This window comes from Vigna angularis, chromosome 4 (assembly GCF_016808095.1).
Source record: "Vigna angularis cultivar LongXiaoDou No.4 chromosome 4, ASM1680809v1, whole genome shotgun sequence".
Taxonomy (NCBI): Eukaryota; Viridiplantae; Streptophyta; class Magnoliopsida; order Fabales; family Fabaceae; genus Vigna; species Vigna angularis.
The window spans coordinates 1,662,181-1,680,411 of NC_068973.1; the positions used below are offsets into that span (position 1 = coordinate 1,662,181).

At 36.5% G+C, this 18,231-nt stretch overlaps 2 protein-coding genes across 2 annotated transcripts; one reads left to right on the plus strand and one right to left on the minus strand.

The window, feature by feature from the left end:
• The first annotated feature begins 5,832 nt into the window (after positions 1–5,832).
• LOC108321073 (protein PLASTID TRANSCRIPTIONALLY ACTIVE 14) lies at positions 5,833–13,345 on the plus strand. Its single transcript, XM_017552717.2, has 13 exons — positions 5,833–6,019; positions 6,102–6,254; positions 7,458–7,595; positions 7,898–8,023; positions 8,208–8,336; positions 9,026–9,115; positions 9,205–9,355; positions 10,168–10,277; positions 11,377–11,448; positions 12,017–12,122; positions 12,220–12,417; positions 12,979–13,021; positions 13,136–13,345. The coding sequence occupies exons 1-13, from the start codon at positions 5,966–5,968 to the stop codon at positions 13,212–13,214; spliced, it is 1,449 nt and encodes a 482-aa protein (XP_017408206.1). The 5' UTR covers positions 5,833–5,965; the 3' UTR covers positions 13,215–13,345.
• Positions 13,346–14,792: 1,447 nt separating this feature from the next.
• Positions 14,793–17,500, minus strand: LOC108321060 (pentatricopeptide repeat-containing protein At3g57430, chloroplastic). The gene has a single exon (XM_017552704.2). It carries the CDS (start codon positions 17,496–17,498, stop codon positions 14,835–14,837), a length of 2,664 nt encoding a protein of 887 aa, XP_017408193.1. The 5' UTR covers positions 17,499–17,500; the 3' UTR covers positions 14,793–14,834.
• Between the last annotated feature and the right edge of the window lie 731 nt (positions 17,501–18,231).

An 18,231-nucleotide genomic window follows, 5' to 3' on the forward strand; every position in this document is an offset into this window, starting at 1 on the left:
CTCTCATCTCGTCCTCTAACTCCCAGGTAGAGTCGCCCGTTCCACTGCTCCAGATAACTTTGACAAGTCTGACATCTCTTCCTCTAAGTTGTTTGTTTTGACTCTCCTCAATCCTTATTGGTTGCACCTCAACTGACAATTCCTTTCTCACTTGCACACTCTCAACCTTAAACACTGACCTTAGGTGATCTTCATGCTCATGTGAAGGAGGTAAACCAGAAACTTCTTCAGGAAAAACATCTTAAGAAGTCACTCACAATCACAAGTTTCACAATTCGATTCTCCTGTGCCGCAAGATCTGAAACTTGAATCGGTTCCATAGGTAATAACACTAAGAAGCACTATCATCTGCTGCGCTACTCTGATCCTTATACTTCCTTACTCACCAATTTACTTAAAAGAACACTTCCTTCATGATGAATGTAACCAGCAAAAGATCACCCTCGAAGAACCTTTTTCAGAACTTTTATGACCTTACAAAACTCTGAAAACTCTTCCCTTGCATAATAGCCTTGTCATTCATTTCCTCAACACTGTTTTCTACTCCACAAAACGACCATGCCCGAAATCACTCCTGATTGTTAAGACTTATACTAGACTATGCCAACATGTCCTCTATTTCTCTTCTACGATTCTTCAACCTTGTAGTTCTCCCTATGATTATACTGAGTCCAAATATTATTGCTCTAACTCAACCTCCATCTTCCTCTCGCACTACACGACTTAAACAGGAACCACCCAAAAATTTCGGACGCTGGTGTTGCCTAAGACCCCACTCCAAAGTGAATTCCACTTCTCCAAGTTATAAAATCCCATACTTGTTGCAGAAAACCAACCAAAACCTTTACACCATAAAGATTTATCTTCTCTTTTTCACATATCCATGCTAATCTCTTTTGATTCCCACACCCCTTTTTCTTCACTTCTAATTTGATCCACAATTGATATATATATAACCGGAGACTTTTCTTCTTGAAATATGAAGCTTCTATTAAAGACTATAAAGCACTAGAGAACTTGTTTGAAACAACAAACCTCCCTTGAATCACACCTCAAACTTATGAAAGAACATCATCATCTCTTCTTCATTTGCAATTTACAGACATCTTGAATTCTCATAACACTTGCTTCCACCTTTCGCTCAACTATACTTGATGCACCACCTTCGTTCTCCTTCCCTGTCAAGAAACCACTCCAAATAAACTTCAAACTTGAGCCCTTAGATTAACTCCACAAACGCCACAACACTCATAATTCTTCTTGCACTCATCCCGTCCAGATTAACTTAAAACCTGCTTCGTCAAGAATTGCCCTCTTCAACTCGGAATCATCAAAATACCAACCCTATCTTTAATTCTCTAAACCTCAAGATACTCTTAACTAACAACACCAATACTCTGACCTTATCTGAACTTACCAACTCACTGCCTTCTACAATCCATCATTCAACATCCACTTCTCTCTTGATCAAACTCAGCCGAACACTGAACATCACTATAAAACCATACCCGAAGAAAATTAACTTTATCACAATCTGCAACTTCATAACTCTAAACATCTCAACCAACCCAAACTTCTCTGATTATTCTCGATACCTCCTTTAGCAACTTATACTACAGCCACCCTTTATCATCTATTCTAAAACCTTTCTCCATCCACTGTGCTCTTAATTCTCTGACCTTATACTTTCTTACCAAACTGGTATTCTGGTGTACTCCTTCCTTCAACCTTTGAAATCTCTCATCTCAGCCAATGATCAAACATTTACTAATCTTGAAACATTTCTTCTGAACTTGACTATGCATTCTCCAATAGCGATTAATGCTTAACCACTCCATTTGGTTATTCAACTCACAGTCCTATAATACTCCAATTCTCCTCACACACTTCATGTTCCCTTAACTTGGAGATCTGGCTTCTATTACACCCTCCCTAAATCCGTTCTATGTTTTACACACTGCTCCTCAAACCCTTTTCTTCTAACCTCTGACGTTATTGATACACTGAACTTAAACTGATCTCTCAAACTTTGTCACACCCATGCTTACCCAAAGCTCATCTTATTCTAACCTTCAAACCCAACTCTTCTTGTGGAATACACGGTATCTGACCTTCTGACTTTGTTTTCTTGAAATTTTCTTCATCCATAACATTACTTCCAAACTCTAATATCTTCACTAGCCCTCCGAAGCTTAACTTTTTAGTCTTCAATCTCCTATCTTCAAGGCAAGAACTTGTCTCAAATGCTTAACCCAATTCCAATAAAGGTATACAACTCAAGTCGTCCTCGAATATGCATTCCAATACTACTATAGAGCACATAACACTACCACAAAACAAGAACAAGACAGGAATTTCTAAGGGAAACAACACTGAAACTCTAACTCTTTCTCACCTCAAACCTTCAGAATTAAGAAAGGAAAATCATCTACGATAAAAGTCATGAGTGTGCACCCCCATTACTCTTATCAAGACGTTTTCTGTTCTTAAAACTTCTAGTCAGATACACACCTCACAATATAGACTTGAAGAAATGGTAAATCATACCATCCACACCCAAGTCTTCACAGAGAAGACACGGCAAACCCACAACACAAAGGTCATCCTAAGGACGAACTGCTCTGATACCATTAATGTAACATCCCGATTATATAATAACAAATATTACATAATAAAGACGTCAACATTCCAATAAAGAGAACAGTTGGATCATGACGTGTAATTAAAGTACGAAATTACAGTCATCTAAAATAAAAGAAACGGAAAATTTAAACTTAACCAGTTTACAGATTCGAACACTACACGTGTTCCGATAGGAATTCCTAAGAAGACTACTCCGCAACCTTAGTATCCTCCAGCTCTTGCTCCAAAGGGATCTCCTCAACAACGTCTGCTCCCATCCAAGTGGATGATCATCGCCAGAGAAACATACCCAAACAGCACACAACACAAACAATGCAAGGGTGAGCTAGATATAAAAAGCATGTTATCTCATAGCACATTTAATTCATGACATCATACATAGGTACATATATAGGAACAATTACAGCATACTCATAACCCACATCTCATAACATCATACGACTCATCCTTACGCCTACATAGTTCAGCTGGCACTCCCCAACACTATGTAGAGTAAGTCACAACTCATATTTACGCTCGCATAGTTCAGCTGGCACTCCCCAACACTATGCAAGGTAAACACACACGATTTATCCTTACACCTACATAGTTCAGCTGGCACTCCCCAACACTATGTAGAGTAAGTCACAACTCATATTTACGCTCGCATAGTTCAGCTGGCACTCCCCAACACTATGCAAGGTAAACGCACACGATTTATCTTGACACTCGCATAGTTCAGCTGGCACTCCCCAACACTATGCAAGGTAAGTACACCCCAAATCACCACCATGTCTCCTTTTCTGAGGATCATGGAATTACGTCCACCACCATGTATCCCCTCCTTGAGGACCATGGAATTACGTCTGTGAATTATACTGTTACTGACAAATACCAGATATCCCCATATATTACAGTAAATCCAACACACCTAATAAATTCACATATTTTCACATAATTCTCATCACAGTATACATTCCAAACATTTGTACACGTAGTTCAATTTAATAGAAGAAAACATTAGTTATAGGGTACTATACGAACGAGCACTATTCACCCGACACCTTGGAACGAACGTTTCTGGACGAACGCCATTTAACATTTTGCACGAGCGTCTCTTCAAAATGGACGAACGCCATCTAACAATTTGGACGAACGTCCTTTCCGGATGAACGAACGTCAACAAAACAATATGGACGAACGTTGTCTAAGCAATAAGGACGAACGCTAGCTTGATGATTTGGACGAACACTACAGGACGAATGATCAACAACCGGCCGAACACTTGGACGAACGCTACGGGACGAACGCTCAACAACAGGCCGAACACTCTTTTGGACGAACGCCACGGACGAACGCTCAAGGTCGAACACTTCTTGAACGAACGCTAGGATTGATACTTAGGTCGAACGCTCACTCCGATTGAAGGACGAACGCTGCACTTATATGAAGGACGAACGCTCAGTTGGACGAAGGCGGACGAACGCGCAGTTGGACGAACGCGGACGAACGCTCGGTTGTACGAACGTGGACGAACGCTCACAATCACTACAGCAGGCCGAACGCTCAACTTAGAATAAAGGCCGAACGCTTGATCGAGCCATGTGGACGAACGTTTAATGTGGCTCAATACGGACGAACGTCCAATTTGAGTCAAATTGGACGAACGCGCTCCGCAGCATCGCGCGCTCAGGCGCGACAGATGCAGAATGCAGAATTCTGCAGAATGCAGAATTCTGCAGATTTGAGGTCATAACCTCTCTTACCATTTTCAACCCTTTTTAATTAACTTCTAACACCCTTAATTCATGTTTTATACTAGATTGGACTTACCTAACTGATTATAACCGTTCCTTATTCAATTCTTAAGGGATTCATACTCAAATTCAACCATAAAACACCAATTTTCATAACTTTGATACTCAAAATCCAATTCTACCACTTTACACCTATTTTGATCAATTTGATGGTTCCAACAAGTCACAATACAGTGGGTGAAACTGTTCCAAAGGCTCAATAACACTCTAGACCCCAAATGCTCAAAATCACTACCTCACTTCCTCTCCAAATGACTAAAAAGCTATGAAATTCCAATTTCCTTCAATTTTAAAACATACAAGATTACATACATGAATCAACACATCAATTTCAGTCCAACCATACATATAACCACAATTTTCCAGCATCCTACCCATGCAACCACTATCAACATCCAAAAATCCAACTCCCCTTACCTCTTGAAGACCTCCTAGCAAATCTTGAATGCAGTGAAATTCCAAACGTTCTCTGCCTCACCACTGGATGCAGCACCCAACACTTCACTTGAATCTACCTTCCTCAAGCTTGCAGCTGCTACGCCGGATGACCTCTGCCTCACTTCTCCCAAATCTGCAGCAAGCTTACTCTCTTCCAGATTTTTCCAGCAACTCTCCCCCTCTGCAGAACTCCCCAAAAATTCCCCTGAATTCACGAACCCCTCCCTTTAAGAGGAAGAAAAAGTGCACTCCACTGCTGAACGAACCTCAGTCGTTCCCTTCCCCTTCTTAGTGTTGTGCCCATTATGAAAGTGAGGATGGTGGTCTCATGGTGGTTGAAGCACTTCAAAGTGGGAAGACCCACCATTCACCAGCTGCACCACTCTGCAGACAGGGAGCCCTTCCACTTTCTCCAAGTGCAGCCGCCCCTCCTTCCACTTCCAGGAACGTGCCTCCCTTCCCCCACCACTTCTTCTTTTATAAAATTAAAAAGGACACTCGGTCCTTACACCATCAACCTCTAAACAATGTTAACACAAATTTAATAAAATAAAAAAGATCATGTTAACTTATTTTTCTAAACATGAAAACTACATCGAAAAGAAAACTAAACAATATTAAATAATTTCAAAATATATTAAAAGCAAGTATTAAACCAATTTAAAGTAATGTGTAAGTAATTAAATACTCATAAAATAATCCAGCGTAAAAATATACTTACAAAAACAAAATTTTACCGTAACAAATCCTAAAGAAAAATGATTGAACATTAGTGTAAAAAAAGATAGAATAGTAAATTTGGTGCTTGAAAATATAGCCAAGTTTCAATTTTATCCCCAAATACTAATTAAACAGTAAAATTAAAAATATTTCTATATTTCGTTATCATTTCAAATAAATTTTGTATACTATTATTAAAATGCAATTTAATATCTATTATTATGATAAAAGGCAATTTACATAAGTTGGTGGAAGGAAAGACTGGATAACGTTCCCTCTATTCATATTCTTCTGCCTACACTCTGCTCTGTGTTAGTGTCACTGCTCACATGCTTTAACTCAGTGCTTCTTTCCATTTTCATTATCCAATGGCTTCTTTTCCTCTTTACAAGCCAACCCACACCATTTTCTCCAATACCCAGGTTCCAATTTCTTTCCTTTTTCCATCCATTTTCTCTCTCTTCCCTCTGCACCTCTTTCCAACCTTGTTTTCTTTCTCAACAGTTCAAGGGCTTGCGCAATGGCTTTTTCTGGCGACCCTCTTACTCCTTTGAGGCTCTTCCTGAAAACAAAGTACAACCCATTAGAGCTTTGGTTGCTAAATCCCCATTTGCCCTGTTTCAACCTCCCCAAGTTGAAGAAGAGTCACCGTCTGAGGTAAATCCCATTTTTTTGTGTTTCCTGTTTTGCCCCTCGCTTATTTGCAGTTGGTTGTTGTTTTGATGTTTTGGCACTGACTGACACCTATGAACTGTTTGTGTCTTTGCTGTTTCCTTAATTTGATTTGCTTTGATGTCTACAACACTTAAGCATGCTGGAGGCGGGAGCCATTTGTTAGTCTTAAATAAAAAAAAAAGTAGTTTTTATAAACGAGATAATCTAATTTGAACTTTTATGGAGAATCTTATTTCACGAGCGTTTTTTCCTCCTTGTATAAGTACTTATGGAGAAGCTTGTCAAAATATACCTTAGTCCATCTTTTTTGAGAGCTAAGCTGCATAAGTTTATTTAACATATACGAGAAACTCAATTCATTTTACCTTTTTTTTGCTTGCAGAAGTGATTAGAGAAAAGTTTATTGAATAAGACCTATGTAATGCTTTTTCTGTGATTAGTTAGTTTTTGTTTGTCTTTATGCATTTAACAAAGTGGATTTAAATACTGTAATAGTGTATGGGGCAACTCCATCCATATAGTTCATGATTGTTACTAAGAAGTTGATATAGATACATGTGCATATTGAGATTAAGAAAAGTAGAAGAATGTGGGAACAAAATAGGGTTTACAGTGAGAAGCAAAAAAGGTGGCAAGAAAAGAGGGCTTACAGTGGGAAGCAGAAAAAAAAAAGAGTGAAAAAATAAGGCTTAGCCCAGAAGCAGGAGAACCTGAACAAAAGATGCTGAGAAAAGATGAAACTTTAGGGAGAGAAGATTTAAATGAAGAGACTACAGATGGCTATGATCATCCGAAATGTTGAACAATAATGATATTAACGACGACATCAAAGTAGGGGAATGGGCAGGAAACAAAGTTTATAGGGAGCTTACACATTTGTAGTTAGAACATTGTCTTAATATATATTGCAACTAGATTTTAATATATACTAAACGTATTTGATACTTTTATGTTCACAACACGTAATACGTTACGGTGAATGTTATTTCTATAATTTGATGTGTTTTTATGTGTATAACTCTTAATGTGGTAGAGTAAGAGTTGTTTCTAATTTGATCTGCTTTTATGCATATTAAGATTCAATATCTTCTTTCTTGAACGGCCGGCCTTTTAAAGAATTCTTCAAGGGGCTTCTGTTTGATGAAATATTTCTTCATTATCTTTTTTGTTAATTTATTTGTTCAGTTGGAGCCCGTGGATCCTGACTTCTACAAGATTGGGTATGTCCGAAGCATGCGAGCTTATGGTGTTCAATTTAAAGAAGGGCCAGATGGTTTTGGTGTGTATGCTTCCAAAGATGTAGAGCCTCTTCGCCGACCAAGGGTGAGTGACTTTATTTAATATTGCTCATTGCCACAAGTGCTGATACATCACTTAAGTTCTACCAGATATATATATATATATATATATATATATATATATATATATATATATATATATATATATATATATATATATATATATATAGCCTTTTCAAACTGCTGGTAGTGGAACAAGTGAAACTGACTGCACTTAATGTCAAAATATACAATTATTTACTTATTTAGTTATTTGTATCATGTCGTTTATGATTATAATTTTAGTAGCTGTCCATGGATGATTTCTCTAATGATGAAGTTGGGCAGGTTATAATGGAAATTCCTCTTGAATTGATGTTAACCATAAGCAAGAAGCTCCCATGGATGTTTTTCCCGGATATAATTCCCTTGGATCATCCAATATTTGATATTATTAACTCAACAAATCCAGAGGTATTTGGAATTCTCCTCTAAGTTCATTAGTTCATAATAAGATATAACCAAATTTGCTTGGTATTTTTTGCTTTTGATGATAAATACTTATGTGTCATCCTTTGTTTTAATTGTTGTACCTGCTACAAAAGTAAAAGATGTTCTGGTCATCTGCCTAATGCAATTGTGTAAATCTTTATGGCAGACAGATTGGGACCTAAGGTTGGCATCCCTTCTCCTATTTGCATTTGACTGTGAAGGCAACTTCTGGCAATTGTATGGTGACTTCTTACCAAGTGCAGATGAGTGCACTAGCCTACTTCTAGCTTCAGAGGTGTGCATAAAACAAACTGGATTTACATCATTAAACAGTTGTTAGATTGGGGAATTCTATTTTTTTTTTAATTATTAGTGATCAATTCTTGATATCAAAGGGAGACCATGTACCTAGTAGATGTTTCAATTCACATATAAAAGGCTGTTTTAAGGTTTTCTCCTTGAAATTATTTTGATGGGCAGTTTTTATGTTGAAGTTGGATTATTTCATAAGACTAGGAAAAAGCAGTTATTCTTAGTAGTACTAGTTCTATCACGTATTACTTGTCTATTTTCTTTCTGGTGTTCTGTGTAAATTTGAGGGACCCTTTAATTGCTTCTAATATTTAGATATTTGATTGGTCTACATAAAATTTAGGTAGGAACAATGTAGTCTTGCAAACAACTAATTTTACTAGATATTGCACTTAAATAAGCCTCCACTTACAAATAGTTGTAATTTGTAACTCACTCTGGTCCTTGTAGGTTTTATATTTTTCCGTTTTTTTATGGAAACCTCAACGATATCATAAATTTTGGTTGAGCCACAAGATATATATCAAGTCTTAGTTGGCATGGATTAATCCTTTAAAATCTTAAGGTTTTACTGCATGCATTGGCATGCATTTGAATTGAATTATTTTGAAACTTACAATAAAGTTTTAGTAGTAGTTTTATGTCATCCCATCTATTGATCTGTATCGCTAGGAAGAACTTTTGGAGCTACAGGATCCCAATCTCGCTTCCACCATTAGAAAACAGCAACAAAGAGCCTTAGAATTCTGGCACAAGCATTGGGTAAGGAGAAAGTTCTTACTTTATTAGTTAGTCCTCCATTTTGCAAAACTTATGATGTATTCTTAACAAATTGTGTTGATCTTGTTTAGCACAGTGAAGCACCCCTTAAAATAAAGCGTCTTGCTCGTGATCCACAAAGGTTCATTTGGGCAGTAAGTATTGCACAGTCACGATGTATTAACATGCAAATGAGAGTTGGTGCGCTAAATCAAGAAGCAAACATGCTGATTCCTTATGCTGGTGAGCTCAGTTCACCTAACTCTGACTAAATATGATACCTTTCATGCAGTCATTTAGTCAACAGGATCTTTTATCTTTGAATTTTACTGTAGTTCTATTTTCTTAAGGAGTTTGTTTATTTTGATGTCTTTTACCTGTTTCAGGAGAAACTCTAGAAATTAGAAAAATATAAAACTGAAAAAAAAAACATTACAAAGCCATATTTCATTATTATAAATTTATAATATGAGTATATATTACAAAGAAGAACTTAAAAAATTTCGCTGTTTGATTTATTCAATATACACGGAATAGGTTTTTTTTCTGACTCTTTAAGCAGAAGAAAAAATTGTATAGTTACATTCTCTTGGGGGAATTTGTTTCTTTTCTATTTTTGATAATGTGAATTTTAGAAAGGAAGTTTGTTGAGTGATTGGAACTAATAGTATGGATTGTGAGTTAGTTGTGAACCTTTCATTTTCTCATCGGCTTTCTTTTATATTAAATTTGATTTTATTTCAAGTTATAAAAAAATCATTATCCATTCCTTGTCTGTTTAATTTTTTCTTTGTATTGTTAGAAATTTGAACAGCTATGACATTTTTATGCAACAGATTATACAAATAAACGAACACCATTAGACAGTCCTTGAAATTGTCTTTTTCTTTTTATATCACTTTAATTATCAGAAAAAGAAAACAAAGCAATATGGTAGAGGTAAAGAAGTGGCCAAAATTTTGGAATAGTTTCTTTGTATATATTGCATGTGGTGGCAGCATTTATTTTTACAACTTAAAACTAAGCTAAATGATTAACATGGTCTTGTTTTTCAGATATGCTGAACCATTCATTTGAGCCAAATTGTTTTTTCCATTGGCGTTTTAAGGACAGGATGCTTGAGGTTCTCATAAATGCTGGACATCGTGTTAGAAAAGGAGATGAGGTAAGCTATTTGGTTTTTTTGTGTGATAAATATGTTCAATGTATTTAAAGTATGCTGGAACTTCTCTTAGGAAATAACTATCATTAGTAGTGCATGTAAATTAATTATCGTAATAGTTTATTTTATACACAGGTGTCGTTTATCTCCTAGATGTATATGTAATCTATTTTTTATTTTTTATCATTTGATTGGTAAGGAATAACATTTTATTTATCATAATCTTCCAATTCTGTTCGTGGTACTTGGGACCTCTTCAATGAAGTGGTGATTATATCAATGCATTGTACTTGGGGATAGCTCTTCAACTTTTGCTACTCATTACTCTAGTTATCCAATGCTTGGAACCTTCCAGAGATCCCTTGAGAACCAAGACATATGTATTGTGATTTAGAATGTTATTAGACTCTAACCTTTCTTAGTGATGTAAAATGTTCTCCAGGGTGTAGTCCTGTAACAATTAACTTCACTTAGGAAAAAGAAAGAAAAAAAAGAGAAAGAACAGAAGAAGAATAGGATGACTAAGCCTCCTAAAGTTACAAAGCAACTGGTCAGCCAAAATGCTCAGAAAGAGGTAGACGAACAAGTCGTCTAAAGAGGATAGCTGCTAAATGAAAATTCTCATGTTATGCTATAGATACATGCATCTAAAACCAGAAAAGAGAGCAAAGGACCACAATTTCTTGCATTGGAAGATGCAGTTGCATTTAGCCCCGCATCAAGTAAAGATATGACCTAATTACAACTTATAAGCCGGTTTGTGAGATTGAATTAAGTCCAAATTTTAGGATCTTGCTATAGCCAAAAACACTAATGGAATGGGGAGGAGGGAAAATAAGGAAATTGAAGTGAGAAATGAAATCCATGTTTCCCTAAAAAGTTAAACATCTTATGGGTCAAATTCATATCGATGGCTAGCATATAATCATGAGTATCATTGTTCATAAGCTTGAAATATTAATGTGTTATTTTATTCGTTAGATGGAATTCCTTTAGAGCATAAATGCTTTTATGTTGGAGTAACTAGAATATTTGCTTCCATGTTTATTTTATCATTTGTATTGTATAATTCACCAAGATATACTGTCCAAAATTGTAACAGATGACAGTTAATTACATGAGTTCGCAGAAGAATGACATGTACATGCAAAGATATGGATTTTCGTCACCTGTGGTAATTTTCTTTCAATTAAATCTTGATGAATGGGATTTCTATATCTTTTTGTTCTTTATCCTGAATATTTGTGGGTAGAGGAAAGTATACATTAAATAGAGCCCATTACAGAGCTCACTGTCAACCATGAAGAGTGTCTTTGTTTTTTACCCCCACGTCAGCTTTCTTCAACACTACCTTTAATCGACATCAAGAAAATGTATCTTCTCCTTGATTGTCATTTTAACTCCTCTCACCTTGGTTATGTTGCCACACTTTATTCATTCAATAATCTCAACCACATCTTTCACTAACCTTAGTCTCAATGTTAAAAGAGTTAGTTTTCCATGTAACTCTGGGAAACTCCAATTAAATAATTTTAGTTTGATTTAAGTTTATATAACCATTCTGATATGTACTTCCAATGGTCACTTTGAAGTATGGCACATGATAGTGCTTCTTTGAATTATTTATATAATGATTTCGTTATTGATTTTTGCTTGTAATGAACAATTCATGCAAACTTCTACTTTTTCGGTTTATATGCTGAGTTTTTGAAATGTAGTTCTCAGAGTTGCTTAAATTGCAGAACCCATGGGATGAGGTACAGTTCTCAGGCAATGCACGTATTCATTTGGATTCCTTCTTGTCAATCTTCAATATTTCTGGCCTTCGCGAAGAGTATTACCATAACAGTATGGCCAATATGAATTTTCTTTCTGGAATCTGCTGTTACACTTATGTCTATTCAAATTGGCAATATTTAGATTGTTAATATGATATTTTTGGCAGACGATTTGTCAACGGATGGCAATACTTTTGTTGATGGAGCAGTCATAGCTGCAGCACGAACATTGCCAAGTTGGTCAGACGGGGATGTTCCTCCAATTCCTAGTGTGGAAAGAGAGGCTGTGAAGGAGTTGCAAAGTGAATGCCAAAAGATGCTGGCAGGATTTGTTACAACCTCTAAGCAAGACCAGAAATTGCTAGGTAAATTTGCCGTTTGTAGCCTTGCTCTAGAAAGTAGCTACACAGAACTAATTGTCGTAATAATTTGTATTATGCAATCATTGCTTTGTGAGAATATATATAAGTATATATTATCCTGAAAATGGCTCTCAAGTTTTCTTCTATATCAGTAGTACACGTGAGCTTGAAAATGTTTTGGGGTATATTCTGTTAGATTCAGTCTATCTACATTGCCGAAACAGGTTACAATTCTACATGACAATTATATCTTCTACATAAGCTTCATCAGTTCTATGGGCGTTCATTAATCCTGCAAAATTTACTATGTAGTATTTTTGTCTACAATTTTAGTTGTACCAGGCATGCATCTTGAGTCAAGTACGCAAATCCAATTGGCAAAAGGCTCAAAATATCATTAGGTTTATAAAATAGTCATATGTTGAGCCCTTGTAAAATTGTAAAAGACCAAAGTTTATTAAAAGTTCCAGGACTGCGTGAGTATTTTGGCTAACTCAATTTATCAAAATTTACCCAAAGTTTCATGATAAAAGCTAATTCTTAGCTTACCCATCATGATTGCAGATTCCATGACAGATGCTACGAGGACATTTGAAGCTGCAATTAGGTATGCCATATATACATCATTTAGCAGTTTCAAAAATCGTTTAAAGTTTTTGTAAGGACATCTTAATTCCTAAACCCTCTAATTATGGTTTCTCTGTGAATGCCACATATGCAGGTATAGATTGCACAGAAAATTGTTGATGGAGAAAGTTATCAAAGCATTAGACATGTACCAAGAGAAAATACTGTTCTAATCCCGATTCTACTGCAGGAGAATAGTTAGGAAATTTTGTTAACACTGCGGTATATACCTGTAATCCCTCTCACCGAAACAATGCTCGGTATCCATTAACTGCAGATTCTTCATTATGTTGTACGTTTTAAGAGGTTTATATATATATATATATATATATATATATATATATATATATAACAAATTATTAAATGTGTTTTGATTATTATATTTTATTAATTAATTTATTAAATTTAATTAAATTATTATTAAAGGGCATATATATCATGAAAAATTTATTAAGTAAAGATAATATTTTAATTTGTTGAAAGATTAAATTAAAATATTAAAACTTTAAAAAAAAATTAATCCACAGAAATTATAAAAATGGATCAGGGTTCTTATTTATAAATATGTATAATTATTTTTAATTTTTTCCTTTTATTCTTGTGAAAAGAGAAAATAAAAAGAGAATCTAAAGTGTTTTTCAGTACTGAGATATTTTATTAAAGTAGAAAATCAAGAGAGAATCTAAAGTGATTTAGTTACGAGATTAAATGCCAATTAATTTACATTGTTAAAAAATAAAATATTAATTAATTTACATTGTTTTCAATTATCGATAAGCTTCTGCATATTGCTTATTACTCATTATATGTTAATCTAAAATCGAAGAGTTCAACTGCAAAAGATAACATAAACCCCTTTCAAGAAAAGTGTAAATCTCAAAATTTCATACGAAAGCAAACGACAGCTTGGCAAGTGTTTAAAGACACATGACAATATGCAAAACTCAATCGTGAGAATTCAAACACGTTAACCCAAAATATTTTCGTGTTTCGGTCCACACATCGATGCAAACTCTGAGAAAACAAATTAGGAAACAGGGTTCTTCAACATAGATTTATTCAATTAAGTCAAATTCATACAAGGTAAGCTCTAAAACTAAAAGCGTACATAAACCCAGACATGCGTGAAATCAGTATCTCCAAAAATGTATAATAGATCAATACAGCAGAGCATTCCCAATTGCTGAAGAATGATCCCTACTGGTGCCAGCAAGATGTTTATAGATTACGGCATAGCCACGTCAAAAATTGTGGAGTAAAAGATGCAAGTAGATAACTTCAGATATAGTAACCAGTACTTACAACATGGAAAACTGAGGAATAGAGATAAGAACTGGGAGACCGCGATTAACGAAGAAAATTTCCGGCATTCATGATACACACTTCTAATTTCTTTTTTTGGGTTCTCCCGTGGCACTTCATTCTTAAGATTTCATGTCTAATTTTTTTAATGTATGAATTTCATAAAATAAAAGGATCTTTTAAGACCCATGTTTTAAAGTTACCATCTTAGATATATGGTCTTTGTTACCAAGATTACGTCATCATGCAGTATAAATGAGAGGAAGAAAGATGGAGATAAGGAGAGGCTGAGAAGAATAAATTAGATAAAGCATTCCCACGAGTTATCAACTTTTTTTAATAATTTTTTGACAACAAATTGTATGTGACAGTTTTATGTCTATTTGAAATGGACCAATCACACAAATCATTGTTTTAAAAAGTTTAAAATAAAAATTGTTAAAACAACATTTTTCTTAAATAAAATTAATATTTTACTATTCACTTTTGTTTTACCAATAATCCCCACAAGAGCAAGTTCCATTTCTGAAATGATGGAACCTTCTAACATCTCTAAGAATGATTTCCCTGTCCACAATCTTTGATATGATTTTAGTGGCAACATGGCAGTCATTGCAAACTCGAAGGTTTTTGGCAACCCTGATGGTAGTCCCTGGGAGGGTATTTAAAAGGCCAAAAGCTATAGCCAGTCTCTCACTATGCCCACATAGCATTGTTTCTTTCTCTTCATCATCAACATTGTGAAGGACACATGAAGTATCAGGCACATAACCCTCCTTTCTCATTCTTTGGGACAGAGTTTCAAGATACTCATGAAGTTCTTTACTCTGTGGGTGTGAAGCATCCCCTGCCAAAAACTTATGAACCTCATCACCATGCTCAATCCAACTACAACCAGGTTCTTTTCTTACTCCCATTTCCTTCATTTTCTTCCGTACCTCTATTGCCTGTTCCCAGAGCCCCGCTGAGGAGTATATGTTAGACAGTAGAACATAATGGCTGGCTACATTTGGCTCCAAGAGAAGCAGGTTCTTTGCTGCAATTTCACCAATTTCTACACTCTGGTGAATCCTACAGGCGCCAAGCAAACTACTCCATGCATCTATTTTGTTCAAATTGGATGGCATTGTGTGGATCAATTCACAGGCCTCTTCGATCCGACCAGATCGGCCAAGCAAGTCCACAAGACAAGCATAATGGTCAGCTCTGGCTTCAATCCCATGACTAGCTTTCATTGTATGGAATAAATGAAGGCCTTCATCCACCATCCCAGAATGACTGCAAGCAGCAAAAATAGCAATATAGGTCACTTCATTGGGCCTTATTACTTCCCTATTGCTTCCTTCTGCTGTCATTCTTCTGAAAAGCTTCAGAGCCTCTTCCCCTTTCCCATGCATCCCATAAGCCATGATAAGAACATTCCAAGTAATAACATTTCTTATGGGCATTTGATCGAAGACTATCCTAGCCAAGTTCAGGCAACCACATTTTGCATACATGTCCACTAATGCACTTCCCACAGCAACATCCATTGCCAACATTTCTTTAACAGCATAAGCATGAATCTCCTTTCCTTTACCTAACGCTGCCAAGGCAGCACAACCAGGAAGCACAGCCATTAGAGTTACCGAATTCGGCTTGAGGGGAATGCTCACCTCATCTTTACAATCAACAAATGTGTCTCTCCCATCTTCTCCTTGACCCCTCTGCATTTCATGCAAAAGATTAAGTGCATCATCATACTGCCCACAAACAGCACAGCCAGTTATCATCGTGTTCCAAGACACTATATCCCTTCTATCTATGTCACCAAATATCATCTTCGAAATTTTAATCTTTCCCATCCTGGAATACATGTCCATCAACGCATTCTGCACATACTTATCCTTCCCTAATCCCCTCTTCACAATGTAACCATGGATCCCTTCTTCGTCCAAAAACTTCTCGCAACGCACACAAGCAGGCAAAACACTCGAAAAAGTAGTGGCATTGGGACAAAATTCAGACTCAGAAACCATCTCAATAAACAGTCTCAACGCTTGATCATCAAGCTCGTTCCGAGCATAACCAGCAAGCATGGCATTCCAAACCGCCACCGTCCTCCTCAACACTCTATCAAAAACCAACCTACCCTTAGCAGCCTGCTTGCAATTACAATACATGTCAATCAACGCAGTCCCAACAAACGAATTCTCAATCAAATCCCCACTCCTCAACGCATAGCAATGAATTTCTCTCCCAATCCTCAACCTCTCCAGTTGAGAACAAGCTGGCAAAACACTCGCCAGTGTAACCCCATCAGGCCTAACCCCGTCCACGATCATAAGGTACATATACATCAACGCTTCCTCAAACCTATCATTCTGAGAAAGAGAACTAATAATAGTGTTCCAAGACACAATATCTTTACCATCAAACACGTCAAACAATGCCTTAGCATCGCTAACTCTCCCCAATCTCGCATACATGGTCACCAACGCATTGTTGGTATAAGTTCTCAAATCGTCGTTTCTCAGAGTATACGCGTGCACTTGCTTCCCGAGCCGCGTGCCACCCTGCACGTGAGAGCACGCGTGTGCCACACTGACCAGCGTGAACGAAGTGGACTCCACGTTTTCCGACAGCATTAACCGAAACAAGTGCAGGGACATCTCCCACTCCTCGAACCGACACATCGTCGCGATCATGGAGTTCCAAGACACGTGGTCTCGCTCGGGGATTTCGTCGAACACGCGACGCGCGGCAGCGAGGTCGCAGCATTTGCCGTACAAGTTGACGAGGGTGTTAGCCACGGCAACGGAGGACGCGTGGCCAAACTTGAAGACGTGCGCGTGGAGTTGCTTCCCGAGGTTGAGGTCGTGCACGGCGGTTGCAGCCTTGAGAACGGCGGGGAAGGCGAAATTGTCTGGGGGTGCGGCGGCAGCGAGCATGGCGGCGTAGGTGGCGATGGCGTCGTGGAAGGAAGAGGATTGAGTCTGGTATCGGAGGAGGTCTATCCATTGGGACGGAGAACGGCGTTCTACGGCGTCGGCGGTGGCGGTGACGGTGGGTGGAGGAGGGTGTCTGGGAGTCGGGAGAGTGCGGATTTGGTGATGGGTTTGGAGGGAAAAGGGATAGGGGAGTGGCGGTTGGATAAGGTTAAGATTGGATTGCATTTTAAAATTGCTTCTTTTATGAAACTTTTTCTGCTACTTATCTTTTTCTATTTTATCCTATAGGAAAGTATTTCAAATTATTTAGACAAACAAAATTAAAATTCCTTTTTTTCAAAATTTATCTCTATTTTTAAAATTAAATTAAACTTCAACTAGAAAAATAATCTGAAAAATGTGTTCACCTGAAAGTTGCACGACTATGGATAATAATATTTCACCTTCCATCTAAGACAACGAATTAGTGAATGATTAAGAAGCGATAAAAAGTTATTATTATTTTATTGTGTATATAAAGTATTGGAATTTTTGCTTTATGAACCACCCACTTGGTGTTTCAAAATCCTAATCGAATCTTGTTATTCATTTCCTATTAGTTTTTAATGTTAGGATAACCATATGTATAATGGCTAAGATATCCTCGATAGAAATAAAATGAAAGTAGAATCACACAAAATATTTTTCTTATGATTTTTTATTAATTGACTATAAAGTTATAAAATAATAAAATACTCTTGTCAAAATAATTGATGCAAGTAATAAATTGAAAAGATTTTATAAATAAAGTAAGAAATTGTTCCAAATTGGTTTTATATCTAGAGGGGAAAGGTAATATATTTTATCTAAACAAATAACACTATAAAGATCGTTTCGTCTGGATCATCCAACGAGTGATCGGTGGGCTGAGAGGAAGACTAGTCAATCATGGACATGCGTAATTAATCTTAATGTTCAT

Coding starts and splice junctions, on each gene's coding strand:
- LOC108321073 (XM_017552717.2), top strand. CDS start 5,966: ATGGCTTCTTTTCCTCTTTACAAGCCAACCCACACCATTTTCTCCAAT. Junction 12,123..12,219: donor CGAAGAGTATTACCATAACA/GTATGGCCAATA, acceptor TATTTTTGGCAG/ACGATTTGTCAACGGATGGC. Junction 12,418..12,978: donor GCAAGACCAGAAATTGCTAG/GTAAATTTGCCG, acceptor TCATGATTGCAG/ATTCCATGACAGATGCTACG.
- LOC108321060 (XM_017552704.2), bottom strand. CDS start 17,498: ATGCAATCCAATCTTAACCTTATCCAACCGCCACTCCCCTATCCCTTT.